The sequence below is a fragment of the Nuphar pumila genome, unplaced genomic scaffold (assembly GCF_984573655.1).
Source record: "Nuphar pumila unplaced genomic scaffold, dmNupPumi1.hap1.1 HAP1_SCAFFOLD_649, whole genome shotgun sequence".
Taxonomy (NCBI): domain Eukaryota; kingdom Viridiplantae; phylum Streptophyta; class Magnoliopsida; order Nymphaeales; family Nymphaeaceae; genus Nuphar; species Nuphar pumila.
The window spans coordinates 3,497-18,728 of record NW_028323436.1 but is presented as its reverse complement, the minus strand read 5'-3'; the positions used below and the strand labels follow the sequence as shown (position 1 = coordinate 18,728).

The window sequence follows — 15,232 nt, the reverse complement described above, 5'->3', positions numbered from 1 at the left end:
TACAGTATGTCATTTCTTAACTCACTGTCTCTAGGTACATAGAGGAGGTTGTCCTTCCACAAAAGGGTTCCCTCAGGACTTTCTGTAAGTCCTAACTTACTGCGTTGTTCACTTGTTGAGACCTCAACGTCAGTGAGAGTACTCTTCCGGACTCTTTCGAACAACTCTTCTGCCAATGTTTCGTACGCACTTAATGAGGGGTCAACCTCATCTGCTAGAGTGGGAGACAACTCAGGTTGACTAGACACTGGTGTCCCTCCAACTCCCGATTCATTGGTGAGATGAGTGGCGTCAGTTTGCTCATCCCTTGCACTGTTCTCACGACCCTTACTTGAGACAACTGAACTGAATGGTACAGCTTAAGCTATGATGATTCTGCTTCTCTGTGTAATGAGATATACTACGGTAACAATGCCAACAAGGGGCTGCCAGTCAACGTCGGGGTGACATCCTCGTGGTTTGGCCTGACGGTGGAGTCCGTATCTTGGACCGCGTCGTCACGCACCCCGCGGCTGCGTCGTACATGCGAGACGCTGCGGAGGCTGGAGGGTCTGCGGCTGCGAAGGCTGAAGCGCGGAAGCGGGCGGACTTCGAAGCGGTTGGCGAGGGCTCCGCGTTTGGCTTTGTGCCGCTTGCTGTGGAGTCGTACGGCCGCATGGGTGTCGCGGCGTCGCGGTTCCTATCAGAGTTTGGCGATTTTGGTAGCGGCTGCGGGTCGGGTGTCTAAAGCCGCTTTTGTCCGGACCGAGCGTCGGGAGCTCAGCTGCGCCCTTGCAAGGGCAATGCGCGCATGTACTACAACTCTCTCTCGCGCATTGCTGTGCGTGTTGTGACTGCCCTTTGTTGGTGTGGATACGGTACACTGTGAATTCAGCCCGCGATGCACGTCATCGTCAGGATCAAGGCTGACAACTTGTGTCTTTCTCAAGCTTGCTGAGATCAGTAAGCTGTGGGCTGGTAGAGTTTTTAGTAATAACTCTGGTCAAGTGGATGTTGACCTGGCTCGGAATGTGCCGGATGTGTTTCGGGGCATCGATAATCACCGTCCCAGAATTCTGACACGTACTTCAAGTTTAATGTTCAGCTTTGCTGATTGCTTACGTCAAACCAGCAGTGGGTAGCACACACATGTTCCCATCAGAGAGCAGCAAACGGGGGCACGAATACAATGGTAACATGTGTTACATTGGCGTTCTACGCATTGTCTGTCTAACATGCCAACGGGAGCAAATCACAACTAGGCATAACGGCGGTTCGCACTGCATGCGCAAAAAAAGGAAGGATGACATTGAGTCTATTGACAAAAAACATATTCAGAAGTAGGTGTGTGCAAATGCAGAGCGTTAAATGCATTTAATAATATTGCAACACACACCAGCAACTCAGCTGTCACCAACCTGCCAGAGGCTACATGCGACATTCTGTCAATCCATCGAGTATGGTAATGTTCACACATGTTCATACAACAGAAGAAAAAGATGGGGTTCAACACAACAAGTGACACAAGTAGATTTGCACGTGGCCTTTCATTGTAAGCTATTGTTGGCACGGTGCAAGGATTCATAACTTTTCAAACGGCATGACACTATCCATTGTAAGTAAGGAGATGACTTAGTTCTCCTCCACGTATGCTTGGACAGGTATGCCAAGTTACCATTGTCACACAAAGCTTCACGACATGTGCAATGTGTATGTACCATCACTGGGCTCCCTGTATTATAGGCAGTCGACAGCGTTAGCGCAACTTCTTTTGCCACTAAAAAAAACTCAGATGTATTCTTCCCATGTAGACTACTCTCCACATGAGTGCTGGGACAGAATCCCAGTTGTTCAAACCCTTCTTGGATAACCAAAACGTGTTGTTCTTAAGATAACGACGTGATGTCAGCGATCAAATGGACAAGACTACCTGACATACTGCCGTCACCTGGATGCATTGAGGTCCATGTGACATAGTCGCAAGGACGTGGTTCATGTCACCAGACGACAGCACCACACGTGATCAAAACATCAGAAAGCATGTGACTGCGCCCAAGAAAAGAATGTAGAGGGGATGACCGCCGGCCAGGCAAGGTAGTGTATCACGACACATGCGCTGCCTTGCTGTTCAGGTGAATAATGTCCTGACTGTCCCAACAAGAATTGCGCAAGACTTCGCTTTTTGCCTGCTGCCAAAGACAGGGGGGCGCAGCTCACATAATGCCTTGTCCGTGCGCCATGCCTTGACCCTGCTCCAGCAGTGCAGAAGCAGGCCGATATCGAGAGTTATGCTGCAGCGATTCTCTCTGCAAGACCAAAATAGTTGCGTAGAAGCGGACGCACATCATCCGCTTGCAAAAGAGCAAGCAACAACGGCTCCAGCTTGAGCAGCTCAGAGTCATTCCGGTCGCCATACCATGAGAGTATTGGGATGCCATTGTCTACTTGGAAGCCAAACACCTGAGGCGAGTTGTCAAGAATTGCGGTGCGAGCGAGGTCCCGACCAATGCGGGACAAATCCTTCAGGTACATTCCGTCCTGAAAGAACACGCAAGAGTCGCGATATATCCGGTGCGTGAACAAGCAGCCTTCAGGGTCGAGGATGTCGAGCACTTGCTCCGCGTACAACTGCAGCGAAGCGGTGAACACGGCGACCTCGAAATGCTCCGCAACGAACCGCAAGAACTCGTGCAGACCAGGCCGAAGCTGGACATGCACTACGTGCACATTGTCGTTGAATTCAACAGTGAACGAAAAATCGGCATCCGGTGTTGCAGTGAGAGCTGAATGGACGAGCGTCTCGTCCAAGTCCAACAGCAGCGTTGGTCGGCCAGACGTTGATGGTGTTACAGGAGGCAGAAGGCTGTTCGCGAGATTGAGTGGTGCCTGCGTGCAGATCGGTGGTAGGGTTCGCATGAAGCGCAGCGACTCAGCCACGATAGGATCCGACTCCCATGCAAACGGCTCGTCTGGGGGGTTCAAGAAGGTATTCAAATCGTCGGATGCACTGTCCGCTGGACTGTCATCCGAAATATTGATGCATGTCGTCGAAGATGACGAGCTGCCGGATCTATTGGGAGGATCGTGGCCTTCTGCGGCGGCCGTGAAAGAGGGCAACCGCGTGGGCAAGGACGCGCCACACGGGTACTCCATACGCGTGCTCGACACGTCGTCGAGCCATTGCAGTAGGTCCGCTGAATCCGTATGACTCTGCGCAGAGCGGGATATGTTGAACACGTAAACCACCTTGTGGTGTGCGTTACCATGCCACCCATGTTGACCTCCAAACCACGGAACACGTCATCCACGACATAAAGACGGCCGTTATGTGTACGGCATGCCACTGTGCTGCGACTTCTACAAGAAACAGAAAAGGATTGCACCTCCCGTCGCACAAAGCTTAATTCCTGCGGTTCCGAGGACAGCTTTGAGCAACCAAACCTGAAACCCTGATATTGTAGGGTCAATTCGGTTTCAAAGTCACAAAGATAAAGAGTTGCTTATTAACTCTCTGGATTGAGTGCATGGAGAAAATTGTCGCAATGAACAAACCGCCAGTGATTAAGGACTGGCAGAAAAGAACCAGAAACATCACAATTTCGCACCCCCGACCCCCTGTTGGCCAGCTCGTAGTTGGGCGATGCCATAACTGCGATAATTGGAACAGGTACAGCACTGCTCATGAGGGAGTCTCAATATCAGCATCAGACCCTCATAGGCCAGGATGGGGGAAGTGTGCATCAGCGAACTCGAGGTTCCCAAGAGAGAATGAGCTACAGTCGCTCGTATGCTCAAGTACTCCAGTGACTTGACAGCACATAATAAAACACAAAAGCAGGCTTCATAAGATCCATTAAGGCTGCTGGATGCCGGTGACGCAGCACGGTAGCACGCCTGACAACAAGATAAGCATCAATCGTCAAGTCGCTTGGGGTTGTGGGGAGGGTCCAGGAGATCTACGTAAATGGACACTTTCGACATCGTGCATGCCACTACAAAAATGCACCTTGGGAAAAATTGCACAGGAGATTTGTGTAAGAGTGAACCAATCGACACATGCCGTTCGTTCATTTTTACAAAAGTCTATCCTGGGAGACAGTCGTGAACATATCGTTCCGTGATACATTAGTAACGCGCACAACTTGCGCGTCGACAGCACGCTCGTAAAATCAGACTGCCTCATCGCCACCTTTGAAATATGCCACCTAAATGAATCGCCGTGACGAATTGGTTGCGAACGGAACATGCTGAACAATGCATGTGATGCTATGCGAGGGCAAGGACCCATGTCGGCAGGCATGTGTCGGTAGGGTGCTTACTCGTGCATGGACATGCTCACGCATACTGCACAAAGAATATATGCTATATTAAAAATGTTGTACTAATGGTGCGAGAAAAGGAATTCACAGGCGATCTCCAAAACTTGCGATTGTAAATGTCAGCAAGCACGTGGCTTCCAGAAAAAGGATACACGTTCGATACCACTGCACGGTGCATGATCCGACAGCCGAACGCACCAGCAAAGAAGAGTTCCAAACGCTGGTGTCATCATTGAAGTCCGGTTGGAAACTAGGTTCGTCTTCAATTAGCAGGCCCCCATTAAGAACTGGCTGCGACTTGGCTCGCTTGTACCCGCGACAAGGCGGCAAAGAAAACGTGTCGGATTCCGCAGCTGCAAAGGCACACAACCATATTAGACTTAACCAAAAACCATATAGGCGGAGCAGCGAAGCGACTACCAGGGCGACTGATGGCCATGTGTTCCAAGATGTTAAGGGGGCACACATGCTCGCTTGTATGACGGGACGGACGTGATGAAATCTGGGCTGATGCCTTGGCAATCATGATGCAAAGGTGCAGCCATGTCAAGTGTGTTCTGGTGCTCAAGATGTCAGGTCTTGGAGATGCAGGTGTCAGCGCATCTCAATCTAGCTACATCGTCAATCGGCCAGCGCCCTACTTCATACACAAGGCAATGGTACAGAATTGCGTTGACGGTGTCTTTACCAGTTTTGGAACTATGATCCCCGCGGTTTTGTGGACCCAGTGCATGCAAACCCTTCGATCTGTGGAGGCGACGCCAGCAAGGATCGTGACTGGGATTTCAACAACATCTAGTCAGCAGACCCCCCCTGCTAAAACCTCCTATTGATACAAGCCAGTATTCCAATATTTAACAGCCTCACGATCGTAGAAAAGAGCTTGATTTTCTGGAGTTGTGGATGGTCGTCCAATACTCATCATCGGATTAGGCAATCGGTTTGCCTAATCCGTATGCAACGGCCGTTTTGTCGACAGCATTGGCTCATCTGCTCGGCGTTGGCTCATTGTGTCCTGACAAATCATGGATGAAGTAAACACAGACCTCGGTATCTGGAGTGCCTTGTGGCAATAAGCAGTACATAAGCTGAAGAAACTATCACGCGATGCTGTGATATCGTCGTATCCTGCCTCTCGTTTATCACGCTAACAGTTGTCTCCCGTCTCCCTTTCCTCCCTCAGGTTGTGCTTGTCAAAATGCACGTTTCTTGAAGGTGAACAGGACCTATCAGCATGCTAATCATTCGTTGAACAATCCTCCAGCTAGAAGCAAGCCTAGCACAGTGAAATGCGATACTTTCATAATGGCCTGCAATAGCTGTACAGTACTGCTTCATCCTCCATTGAATTCTTTGGGCGAGGGACGTTCCTGCACCTCTGATGACAACTGTAATGACGATGCCTTATCTCGAGAAGTACGTACCGGTGTTGTTCCGCACAACAACACGTTCAGCAATGCTAGATGATGGGACAATTTTTTCTGGGAAGTTGTAGCATGTCATTTTTCAATGATCAGGCATTTCTGGACGTTTCGTTGCGCGGAACACGCTGTAGCTGTGTCGTGTATCATGACAGATACTGTCATTTCTTGAACACGTTTTCATTTCGTACCTTAAGAATATGCCCACATCTCCCACTTAAAACAGTAAGTACATAATTACATAGTCATATTCTCAAGAAGGATATGCGGGCAAGTGGGACATGTGAAGCCAGGGTACGCTCACAAGATCTAAACAAGTCAATCACTTTTTCCTGCAGCAACCGAGGGATCGGTACGTCTGTGCATCTTCAGAAGGTTATAATGTACATCTATCACCCCACCATGAAACTGGTGTTCCAAGCATGTGAGATGCAAATGGTGATAAGGGGAGTCTGCTTTGATAGGTAAGTGTGGGTTTGGATGATGCCGCTGGCGGGTTGAAACTACAACACCAGTACATGCGGCCACCAAGCGTGCATCTGCATGCCGACGGTGGCTTGCGGAATGCTGGGTAGTCAACCCTTTGCATCTATTCTGGTACTTGCGATTGTTTTCCATCGTTCCTAACTGGCACCCAAGGATTGTGTAAAGCATACTCTAATAATTTTGGCTGCATAACCGAGACAGGTGATTAGTCTTCAAGATGTAAGCAGAGGCATAATTGCCCATGGCGCAAAGAGGGTTACTGCTTTGATGCAGAATGTGGTTGCAACTGCAATCGTTTTTGAGAGAGTTTATGACTATGCTGTGATTGATTTGAAATGAGACCAAAGTTAAGGTATGAGTGAAGACTGATGCATGTATATATTCTCATGTACCTCCGACAACGTGTCTTTCATACACATGTCCAAGGTGTGGACGGGTAACAATTTTGAACAAAGAATATACACCCTTGCTTATGGCTACTGCTCTGTCAACAGGGATTTGACTGCATGACACTTCATCAGCAAAGATATGCACTACACTTCATTGGCAATGAAGATTATAGTAAGCATCGTAATACACCTCTAATTCACGAATCCTACTCCTCAAGCCTACAGTTAGCTACCTTACGATAAGCGAAAATAAACCTCGCACAATTGGCCATTCCTGAATGAAGTCAAGCTCAATCCTGAGGGACAGAACACACATCACATTGACAAATTTCACATGAGGAGAGAATAGAAATAAGACGCAGACAAGGCAGATTGTATAACGCACATACGCCATGGGTATGTGTAACCATGGTGTGCATTGTGCAAGTGGTACATTGCTATCGGGATGCTGCTTAGTCCAAATGCATGTTGTTACAAGGTTCGGGCTGGCAAAACAGGAAAAAACACAGAAACTAACACTGAAAACAATGACACAAACAAAGACATAACACATAAGAAAACCAGCAACCTAAGCCACGCCGGGATTTTTCTGCGGTGCATCTCACCCTGCATGGAAGTCCGAGCCGACATTCACGGCGATACCGTAGTAAATCATACCGATGGACAATCATAGTCACACCTGGGAAAAAATAGGCCACTGTTCTATAAGGGTTACTGCCGTCACACGTTACAAGTAAAAATTTTCGTCCAACCAGTCGAACAAAAAAGAACTTTGTTCGACTGGTCGCGACACCCTGTCACGCTGTCACGCTCGAAAATTTTTCCAAGATCTATGGCCAGCCCGTAACCTGCCAGAACCCTGAGCCTCAGCGACTGTACCCTGACGTATTCCTAGATCACAACGGTGCCAATTGGGGTACCTCGCATGAGGTACACCTCCAGGCATATAAACGACACTCGCAAAGTTCAAGTCACTGGTTTTTTTCATCATGGTGAAAGAGGTCGCGTTCCACCCGACCCATCTGAGGTTGGCCTCAGGCAGAGTAGCCTTTCTTTCAAGAAGGTCAGCGAGCTGACAGCCGATGAAAGAACCGAGAGAGAATTCAATACCGCTGTTCGTATTGCCCAAGCAGAATTGGCAGCTGCGCAGAGGAAGGCTGCACAGCCCGTGCCAGTACCTGTCCCTGTTGCACTCAGCGAAGCTCAAACGTACGACATAGGACATAGGATATTGCATTGCCTGGTATCACAATTGCATCGGTGGGTACCTTGTTGCATGTGCATCATGAGGTGAATGGTTGCTGAAGACGTTTTTGCGTTGTGTGCAATGTACCTTGCTGCTTGTGTCCCAAGATTGGTTCGTTGTGCTGCTGTGAATGCCTGCTGGTAACCACACGTTCTGGGGCATCAATACCCAAAGAAAACAATTTCGCCTGCGGCACTCGTCCAAGAAGATGGGGAAATAAGGAATGTGACATTGTCACGTTTCTGAAGTAGTCCAAACAGTTGGAACAATAAGAAATGTAAAATGTCACGTCACAGCAGTTTCGTCCATCGGTCTAATTTACTACGGTACGAGAGAGGGACTTGTAGTACATGCGCGCGTTGCCCTTGCACAAAGCACAGCTGAGCTCCCGACGGACGCCACGTACGAAGGCAGCCTTGGACACCCGGTTCCCCCCCCCTGCCGCCAAGTCGCCAAGCTCCGAAAGGAAACGCGAGGCGGCGGAGCCCATGCGGCCAAACGGCTCCACGGCGAGTGGGATGAAGTCGTAAGCGGAGCCCTCCCCACACTCCTCGAAGGCTCGTTGCTTCCGCAGCTCCGACTTCGTTGCCGCGGATCCGGCAACCTCTGCGGCATCGCGAACAAACGACGCGGCCACCGGGTGCGTAACAACGCAGTCCATGACGCGGACGCGGCCGTCAGGCCAGACAGTCAAAATATCCCCGCGACGAAGACCAGCAGCCCCCTGCGCTCCCGCAGCTGCAAGGCTGCTGTATTGCGGTTCCACGCTAGACGCGCAGCCCGCACGGTGGATGGCATGGCGCCAGGCCGAAACCCAGTAGTTATGGCGCATCGATGCCTCACCTGCATTGCGGTTGCACGAGAGAGCGTGGTCCGGCGTCGTGGAGTCGCCGGCGGTGCAGTGGCAAGGCGGAACATCCACCGCCGTAGTTGAATCGCACTCACCGACCGCGCTCCAGTTACAGGCACCTGAAAAAGCGCAATAGCGGCCGCTGTAATGGCTTCCTCCACTCGCGCAACGCTGTGTTGCAGGGAGCCCCACAGCACCGTGCGCATGAGGTGCGCCATGCGAAGGGACAGGGAGGATCGGAGCAAGGCAAAGTGTGCCTGAAGACTGACCGGCAAGGCCCTGAGTTTGTGAATTTGTGCGATAACAGAGTCCGCGCGGGCGTTCAGGGTTGCTGCCTCGTACCTGTCCGTGCCGATCGGCGTGCCGCATACCGTGATTCCTCCGGGCAATGTATGATGCCCAGGTCTGCCGCCAGCGCCGCAATTGCCGGCGAGGGGCCCGCGGTGAGCGCACACTTGAGCGGCTGCACGCGCAAGACAACGCGGTCCACAGGACGCGCTGCGGATACGCGCCGCCGTGCGCCGACCGTCTGCGGTGGTAGTGTCACAAGCTTCGAGGAAGGCCGCGCCCAAGCGATCGCCAACGAGGCGTGACACGGACTTCTGAACCCCGGGCAGCTCCGCTTCAATAAACTCGGTTGGCAGGTCACGCGCGCTCTGGTCCCATTTGCATGCCTCGGATGCATCATCAAAGACACGTTGCCAAGCGGTCAACAACCCCGGCCTTGTCACGCTCGAGAAAGGCTTGCATGCATCCGGGCCTTCCTTCATAACCGCTTGCGCTTTGGAGGACCCCGCCACCAGCGCCGCGTCTGCGACAAGCGACGTTGCGTCGCGCAGCCCAAATCCGCCGTGCCGCAAGGGGAGTTTGAGCTGTTGAATCGCACTCACCGACCGCGCTCCAGTTACAGGCACCTGGAAAAGCGCAACAGCGGCCGCTGTAATGGCTTCCTCCACTCGCGCAACGCTGTGTTGCAGGGAGCCCCACAGCACCGTGCGCATGAGGTGCGCCATGCGAAGGGACAGGGAGGATCGGAGCAGGCAAAGTGTGCCTGAAGGCAAGGCCCTGAGTTTGTGAATTTGTGCGATAACAGATTCCGCGCGGGCGTTCAGGGTTGCTGCCTCGTACCTGTCCGTGTCCGATCGGCGTGCCGCATACCGTGATTCCTCCGGGCAATGTATGATGCCCAGGTCTGCCGCCAGCGCCGCAATTGCCGGCGAGGGGCCCGCGGTGAGCGCACACTTGAGCGGCTGCACGCGCAAGACAACGCTCGCAACCCCTTGCGCCCCTGTGAGCGCGGAGAAACGCGGCACGCAGCACGTCCACTTTGCCAATCAGGCTGATGTCGTCGGCGATCGCCATTGTGGCGACGGTGGGCGCCGCTGCTGAGGTGCGCTCCAGGATCTGTTGCAACACAAGGGCAAAGAGCAGCATGGCCAATGTGTCGCCTTGGCGCACCCCATGCATGACTGAACTCGGAGGAGTGCCCGCCTGCGCTCCAATAACATGCGGGTTCGTAGGGGCGCCGTACGACCACTGAACGTACGCCAACAACGAGGGCACGTGTTTCTGTACCGCCTTGAAGAGCGCCGACCGGTTCACTGTATTGAAGGCGTTTGCCATGTCAACGGTCAGTAGTGCCGCCTCGGAGTCGGATGCTAGCGCTGAGCGGACGGCGTGCGCAAGGGCCTCTACTCCTCCAGAAACGCCCACCGCGAGCTGGAGAGGCGCAAGTGAACGACCAAGTTTCTCGCACGCGGTCATTGCGCATAAGCCTGCGAGGCGGTATAGCACCTCCCCTATCGCAATGGGCCTTGCATTTGAGCTTGTTTCACATGTACCGGAATGGTACTTCTGTCTGTCTGTGTATTATGTTGATATTGTGTTACAAGCGACAGGGCCGGCAAATCTAGGAAAGGCTACCGAAAGACGAACAAAAGGAAAGAAAAGGAAGACAAAGCACACAGCGACACAAACCAACAACGAAGCAAGTCAGACCTCAACCGGGCCCTCTGCCGGCTCATCACATCTTGGCTGGAAGTTGTGTCCAACACGCACAGCAATGCGCGAGAGAGAGTTGTAGTACATGCGCGCATTGCCCTTGCAAAGGGCGCAGCTGAGCTCCCGACGCACGGTCCGGACAAAAGCGGCTTTAGACACCCGACCCGCCGCCGCTACCAAATCGCCAAGCTCTGATAGGAACCGCGACGCCGCGACACCCATGCGGCCGTACGACTCCACAGCAAGCGGCACAAAGCCGAACGCGGAGCCCTCGCCAACCGCTTCGAAGTCCGCCCGCTTCCGCGCCTCAGCCTTCGCAGCCGCAGACCCTCCAGCCTCCGCAGCGTCTCGCATGTACGACGCAGCCGCGGGGTGCGTGACGACGCAGTCCAGGATGCGGACGCCACCGTCAGGCCAAACCACGAGGATGTCACCCCGACGTTGACTGGCAGCCCCTTGCGCCCCCGGGGCTGCAAGGCTGCTGTAGAGCGGCTCCGCGCATGAACGCGCAACCAGCGTGGCGGATGGCATGGCGCCAGGCAGAAGCCTAGGAATCATGGCGCACAATTGCCTTGCCAGCGTTATGTTTGCACGCGGCGGAGTTGCACTGCTTTGCACAGGATTGTGATATAAAGCGCGAGAGAGCGTGGTCCGGCGTTGTCGCATCGCCAGCGGAGCAGGTGCACGGAGGGATGTCAATCAGCGACGGCACCGCCAAGCCGAGCCGATGCCGGGCTGCCATGCGAAACTCTGCGTTAGTGAGACGCAGAGCCGACCACATGGGCAGTGCAGTAAGCCAGCCTGACGACGGGCCAGTGAGGCACTGCGAAGGCGCGCCGCGTCTCGCTGGCCCTCCACGGTGTCGGTGTCACAGGCGTCGAGCATGGCCGCGCCCGCACGATCGCCCACGAGCCTCGACACGGCCCGCTGGACGTGGGGCAGGTCCTCGAGCACGAACTCCGCCGGTAGGTCCCGGGCGCTCTCTTCCCACTCGCACTCGCCGGCAGCGTCGTCGAAGACGCGTTGCCAGGCCGACAGCAACGCCGGCCGCAGCGCGCCCGAGAAGGGCTGGCATATGTCAAGACCATTCGACATGGCCTTCTGCGCCTTAGAGGCTCCCGCCGCGAGCGCAGCGGCCGCGACGAGGGACGTTGCGTCGCGTAGGCCAAAGCCCCCATGCCGGAGAGGGAGTTGGAGTTGTTGCACGGCACTTGTTGACGCTGCACCGACCTCAGGCACCGGGAAGAGCGTCCTGGCGGCTACCATGATGGCATCCTCGATGCGCACGACGCTAGGCTGGAGGTGGTCCCATGCAACCGTGCGCAGCAGGTGCGCCATGCGCATGGACAGAGAGGATCGGAGCAGGTGCGAATTGCGCCTGATGGCTGACGGGCAGCGCCATGAGCTTGTCCACTTGCTCGATGATGCCGTCCGCGCGGTCGGACAAAGCGGCAGCAACGTACGCGTCCGAGCCAATGGGCGTGCCACACACCGTGACGCCGCCGGGGCAGTGCTGGATGCCCAGGGCAGCGGCCAGACCCGCAACCGCCATGGAAGGCCCCTCGGTCAGCGCGCACTTGCGGGGCTGGACGCGGAGGCCAACGCTAGGCACGCCGCTCTCCCCAGTGAGCGTGGAACGCCGCACGGAGGCGTCGACCTTGCCAACCAGGTTGACGTCATCCGCAATTGCCAGCACGGCAACCGAGGGCGCGGTTGCCCGAGTGCGTTCCAAGATGGGCTGCAGGCACCAGGGCGAAGAGCAGCATGGCAAGGGTGTCGCCCTGGCGCACCCCTGTGCGCGACTGGATCGGGGCCGTGCCGGCTGGAGCGCCGATGACGTGCAAGTCGGTGGGCGCACCGTACGACCATTGCACATACGGCAGCAGCGCAGGCACGTATTTTCTGCACTGCCGCAAACAGCGCAGATCGGTCGACCGTGTTGAAGGCATTGGCCATGTCAACGGTCAGAAGCGCGGCATCGGAGTCAGCAGCCAGCGCCGATGCGGACCGCATGCACAAGCGCTTCCACCCCGCCTGAGACGCCCACCGCGAGCTGCAGGGGCGCGATGCGAGCGCCCAAGCTTCTACAGGCTGTCATTGCGCATAGGCCGGTGAGGCGGTACAGGACCTCTCCTATCGCTATGGTCGCGCGCCCCCATCGGCTTTTGCAGGCCCACGAGGGGAGGAGTCTAGCAGCGACGAGTGCCGCGGCAGCGTGCCGTGAGCATGAGGTTGACGAAGGCCAGAGTGGCATTGAAGGCTGCGGACGAGGCTTTGGTGGCCGCCAAGACGTGCTCGTACGTCATGCCAGTGGGCCCGCTTGCTGAGCCGAGTTTGGCTTCAAGGCGTTTTAGAGAGCGCTCGAGCAACTCAGCGTCTATACGCAAGGGCAGTGTTGGCGTCCTCCACGAGGACCGGCGGCTCAGCGAATGGGTGTTTCTCACGGAGCGTAGCAATGACGGCGGGAGAGTGCGTATCCGCCAATGGTGCCGACGCTATCACGCGCGCGCCACGGGTTACGCTACCGAGGCCGAGCATGCGTTCTACACGCAGAGCCATGAGCTGTTCGGCCGACAGGGTGCGGCGGCATAGGCGCGGGACGGCGGCTTCACGCTCATCGGCGCGTCATCGTCATCCTCGTCCTCCAGCGCTTGGCATGCCTCTATGCGGACCATGCGGGCGAGGGCGCGCCTGTTACGACCATGAGACCCGCGGTTGGTCGGCCAGCGCCCGCCTGGGAAGGTCCGCTAGGGCTTCTAGGGCCGCGCATACTTCTGCGGAGGCCTGGGGGTCGACGGCGCGCTCGACCGCGTCAACCACGTCCAAGAGCGCGCGTGCGTAGACGCGTCCCCATTGTGTGCGAATGACTGACGGCACAGTCTGCTGTATGTCGACGCGGCAGGCAGGCTGACGTGCCGGCTGGCCGCTGGACGGCAGCGCGTGCGGTGCCCGGGGCGCGAGCGTGTAGCGCGCGTCCTCGCACCTTGGCCGCGACCCCGTGATGAGGGCGTCCCCTGTGCACGGCCCCGATGTTGGCGAGACGCGCTTGCAAGGGGAGCGGGGCCGCCAGTTGCGGGCTGCGCTGCGGCGGGCGCATGCATAGGGGGTGGTGGCACAGCCGGCGGCGTGGCGCCGGCGGTGTTGGCGCGGGCAACGGCGGCTGAATCCGTGGCGGCGTAGCGCCCACGGCACGCGTGTCGCCTGTAGGGCGAATGTTAGCACGCGCTGGGACGTCTTGGGTGCACGTTAACATGCGCGGGTCGAGCGGAACGAAGGGAGAAAAGCTTGCGGTAGGGAGCGCAAGGTCCGCTCCGCGCTGCTGACAGTGCACCCACCGGATCCAAGCCGGGTCGTCAGGGGGGACGCGCGCGGCGCGGACGCAGCCTGGCAAGTCGGCCAGCTTGACGGGTTCATATGCGGCAGGACAGACGTGGGCTCCGCCACAGAGGCACGCGAGGGCAATGCGTGCTGGCGAGCCGACTGCTCGTCACGCCACGTGAAGGACGCGCCTTCTCCGCGTGCGAGTATGTTGATTGCGGCTTGGCCATGACTCGGAGTTGTCGTGAGGAGAGCGCGCTGCGCGCCGGGACTGTCGCGTGGCTTTGTGGTGGAGTCCAGACGCGCCGAACGCCTGGGCGCTGATGCGCGCGACCGCCCAGCGGTTGGGGGATGGAGGGGAGGGAAGAAGCAGCGTGCGCAGGTACGTGACCGCTGGCATTTGCCAGTGATCGCATGGTAGAGGCTACCGCCACGCACCGCTCGCTTTCGCGAGGGCAGGCGGTAGCGCCTGCCCTTGCCAAACCGCGGACAACGTAAACATCGGCAAGCTGTAACGGGGCCGCGGTCCATGGGGGTTGCCAGCCAGTACTGGCAGGCGGGGAGGATGGCGACGTGGCATTCACGCGTTTCGTGCTGGTTCTGGGAGGCTGGGCGGGCCTTGCGGGCCGTGCTTACGTGAGAGCACAACCGCCTGTCGGTCGTGGGCGGGGCGGCGGCGGGGGCAGGGACTCGCCCTGCGGCGGGGGGCGCATCGGGGCTGTGGCGAGGCCGGCAGCGAAGCTCGCGGCGGGGGCTGCAGAGGGACCGAGGCTGGGAACCCGGCAGTGAACGCAACGGGGACGGCGGCGGGGACCCAGTGGGGACCTTGCTATCCCGGCGGGAGTGGCGAGGGCCGCCGATGCCAGTCGGGGGGACGGCGACGGGCAGTGCATCAGCACACCTCCGTTAAGCTGCCACCCGCTGGACGGGTGGTCGGTTCGGATGTGCTCCAGCAGCTATGTTGATATAGTACTGAACGCCCGTTACCTAGATGTGTCGCAGATGATTCATGCCACGTTTTGTACAATAACGATACCCTGTTCATACCATCGGTGACGGCCGCTGCAACTATGCGTTGTGCCATGCAGCCGCAAGCTCACAAAGGCCGTTGCATTGGTCTGCGCAACCTCAACTTCTCATGCAATCAAAACCTCAGTGACGGTACAGCTCAATCTGACTTAGGGTGCTAGGCTCGGTCCACAGATGACCAAGTCAATTCTGCA

General features: G+C 56.3%; 1 protein-coding gene across 1 annotated transcript; it reads right to left on the bottom strand.

Annotated features, from left to right (window-relative positions):
- Positions 1–1,194: 1,194 nt before the first annotated feature.
- LOC149809964 (uncharacterized) lies at positions 1,195–4,925 on the bottom strand. Its single transcript, XM_089994520.1, has 3 exons — positions 4,765–4,925; positions 4,497–4,651; positions 1,195–3,189 (listed from the first exon to the last, which is right to left on the bottom strand). The coding sequence occupies exons 1-3, from the start codon at positions 4,841–4,843 to the stop codon at positions 2,266–2,268; spliced, it is 1,158 nt and encodes a 385-aa protein (XP_089850646.1). The 5' UTR covers positions 4,844–4,925; the 3' UTR covers positions 1,195–2,265.
- Positions 4,926–15,232: the final 10,307 nt, after the last annotated feature.

Excerpts from the sequence above, each read along its gene's own strand:
- LOC149809964 (XM_089994520.1), bottom strand. The coding sequence starts at position 4,843 with ATGGCTGCACCTTTGCATCATGATTGCCAAGGCATCAGCCCAGATTTC. Across the intron at positions 4,652-4,764 it reads CCCGTCATACAAGCGAGCAT|CTGCGGAATCCGACACGTTT; the intron begins GTGTGCCCCCTT and ends GTGCCTTTGCAG. Across the intron at positions 3,190-4,496 it reads TTTGGAACTCTTCTTTGCTG|AGTCATACGGATTCAGCGGA; the intron begins GTGCGTTCGGCT and ends CGCTCTGCGCAG.